General features: G+C 53.4%; 1 protein-coding gene across 1 annotated transcript; it reads right to left on the minus strand.

The window, feature by feature from the left end:
• Positions 1-4: 4 nt before the first annotated feature.
• YBEY (ybeY metallopeptidase (putative)) lies at positions 5-2,627 on the minus strand (the record flags this gene model as incomplete). Its single annotated transcript, XM_023525811.1, has 4 exons — positions 2,519-2,627; positions 2,132-2,387; positions 1,023-1,151; positions 5-88 (listed from the first exon to the last, which is right to left on the minus strand). Coding segments are annotated over exons 2-4 (423 nt in total), but the record flags the coding sequence as incomplete, so codon positions are not given.

Consider the following 2,627-nt stretch of genomic DNA (forward strand, 5'->3'; position numbering starts at 1 on the left):
TGTGGGACACGACACTTACCTTCTGCCACTCAGCCTCCGTGTTGTGTGTGAAGCCCAGTAGGTGACAGAGCCCATGGGTGGCGGTCACCTGTTGGAACAATTAAAAAGACGCCTCAGGGGCTGGTTGTGACCAACCATGAGCTGGGGAGGAAAAGGAGGGAGTGCTCAGCCCGTGCCCGCCGGGGCTCAGGTGCCTGCTCTGGGCGCAGGCAGCGCCGCCGGTGGGCGGGCGGTGAGGACACTAGTGGGGTTCGGAGAGCAGCAGGCAGGCCGCGGCCCACTGCCGGTGTGAAGACCAGGACCTCCTCTGAGGTGGGCTGGCAGGAGCAGCAGTTATTGCCTGAGGGGACAGCTGCTCTTCAGGTTAGGGGGAGAGGGGGACGGGGGTAGCTGCAGGGTACCTGGGAGCCAGAGTGGCCTGGCCCTGTGCAGGGGAACGAGGGTCCTAGGAGTGTGGCCTCAAGAGGTTTCTGTTGCAGGGAGTGACAGCAGATGTCTGCAACTTCCCCCAGCTCACGGGGGCACAGTTGCTGGCCACAGAGATCCCAGGGCTGGACTGTGCTGACCAGTCCTGCCTACGCTATTTCCTGTCACTCGGGGAGAATGGACAACCCCCCACACACCTGCTCACACCTATCTCTGCTTCAAGTCACACGGAAGCACTAAGGCTCCAAATGTAACTCAGGGTGTGGCTACTGGGCCAAAGGAAGACCCCTCAGTCGAATCTGTGGGGAAGTTAGGGTACGACTCAATCACACACGCCACTTTTGGAACACTCACCGCTTTATACTTTACATCAAGCTGAGGGGCACAGAGCTGGAAAGTCCTGGCCCCTAGAATCCCTGTCATGCCGTGGTCCCTGTCTGCCCCTCCCCAACATTGCCGCAGGGCACGCAGACCCCCAGTCCTCCTCTCTCCACAAGCCTCGACCCACACGTGGGAGACAGTGTGCCCACGTGGGGTGGGGGGCATCGCCAACCTCTTCCCATGACCTAGACCTGCCCCCCGGTGTTTCCACTTACGGTCAGGACATCATAGTAGTCCTCGTGTTCTCTGCACTGCTGGAAGATATACTCCACGCCGAGGAAAATGTCCCCCAGGTTATAGTCGTCTGGAAAAGCAGGCTGGGGAATTCCGCCTGCTTTCAGATTCTGCAAATGAGATGCAGACTGGGAGAACACCCCTCAGGAGCACCCCCGCCGCGGGCTACACAGTTTGCACTGGAAGGCCCCGTGGTCTCACTAGGCCTCTGGTAGAGAGGGGACTGCTGAGCCTCTAGCGCGAGTCACCCAAGATGTTCCCTCTTGTCAAATGAGTTACTCCCCGTTTCTTTCATCTTTCCCCATGCACAATCACAGACCTACAGCTCCTAGGAGGCAAACCACCACATGGATATTCCATTTCTGTTCCTTCTGCTGGGTATTTTGTCCAAAACTAACAACCTTCCACATTTTCCTACTTAAGGACCATAAAGTCCAATCCACTCAACTGAGTTCTGTTCACGCTGTCTGTCACATACGGCTGCATATTTAGAGTGTTATTGTTTTTTCTTGTCGTTGCAGAAAATAAGTGAACATTTTAATGCATCTTTGTATTACATTTAACATTTTATCGTCTTCCTTCTGCTGATGTATTTCCGTAGGTGGGAAACTAGGGGATTAAACAGTACATATGCTTTAGATGCTTCTGAAGTGAGCTGCCAAGATGCTTTCCAAAACCAGTCGCTCAAATTTATGCTGCTGTTAACCGTGTGTAAAGCTTTGAATGAACCGCTTACGTGAGACAGTAACCTGACAGCTATCTCGTACTGTTAAAATAGTAACTCGAATCTGTTCTTTTACTTAGTGTTATTAAAATTCCCTAACCCTATTCATGATTGATTGTTTGTTATTGATTACATTCAAAACTGCAGAAGCCCTGCACTACTAGTTCACTGGTGGCAGCAGTAGCCGGGAGGGGCTGGGTTCCCTTTTCTCCTCCAGCGATGGGCACTGATCAATGGGGCTGAACTCTGCTTCTGTATACTTGAAAGTCTTCCAAATAAAAGTAGAAAACCACATCTGTAGTATGATGAACACAGGAAATCTGCCCTGGATGGTAGGCTAGACAAGGCGAGGAGAACGAGTCTCACCTCATGAAATGGAAAAGCGAGCACATCGGTTGGGGCGTCTTTCTCTCTGTACATTCTGTTTATGCGCCGAACTCTCTCGTTGTCGACGCAGATGATCCCCAGGTCGAACTTCTGGACCCCCAGAATCGCCCGCAGCATCTCCACCCTGCGGCGCAGCGGCGCCCTGCGGATGGGGACGGCGCGCTGCAGGTTTCTAAGCACCAGGCTCATCAGAACCGCCAGGGGCCCTCAGGAGCATCCGCCAAGGCGCCTGTGGCTGAAGTTCGAGAGAAGGCAGATCAGTGCTAGAAAGCGACAAGGAAGTCTGGAAAAACACACACGCGCGCACAATCAGGTCATTTTGTTCGGCGTAATTCACCGAGAAGTTTACAGAAATTTCCATTTCACCGTAAAGATGTAAAAATGAAGGAGTAGGAAACGAAGCCCCACAGTCGGGCGTCCCAGAGGGGACAACGACGGCCACAGGAAATTCGGCTGGCGGAAAAGAAAGGGCCGT

Source organism: Pteropus vampyrus, unplaced genomic scaffold, assembly GCF_000151845.1.
Source record: "Pteropus vampyrus isolate Shadow unplaced genomic scaffold, Pvam_2.0 Scaffold632, whole genome shotgun sequence".
Taxonomy (NCBI): domain Eukaryota; kingdom Metazoa; phylum Chordata; class Mammalia; order Chiroptera; family Pteropodidae; genus Pteropus; species Pteropus vampyrus.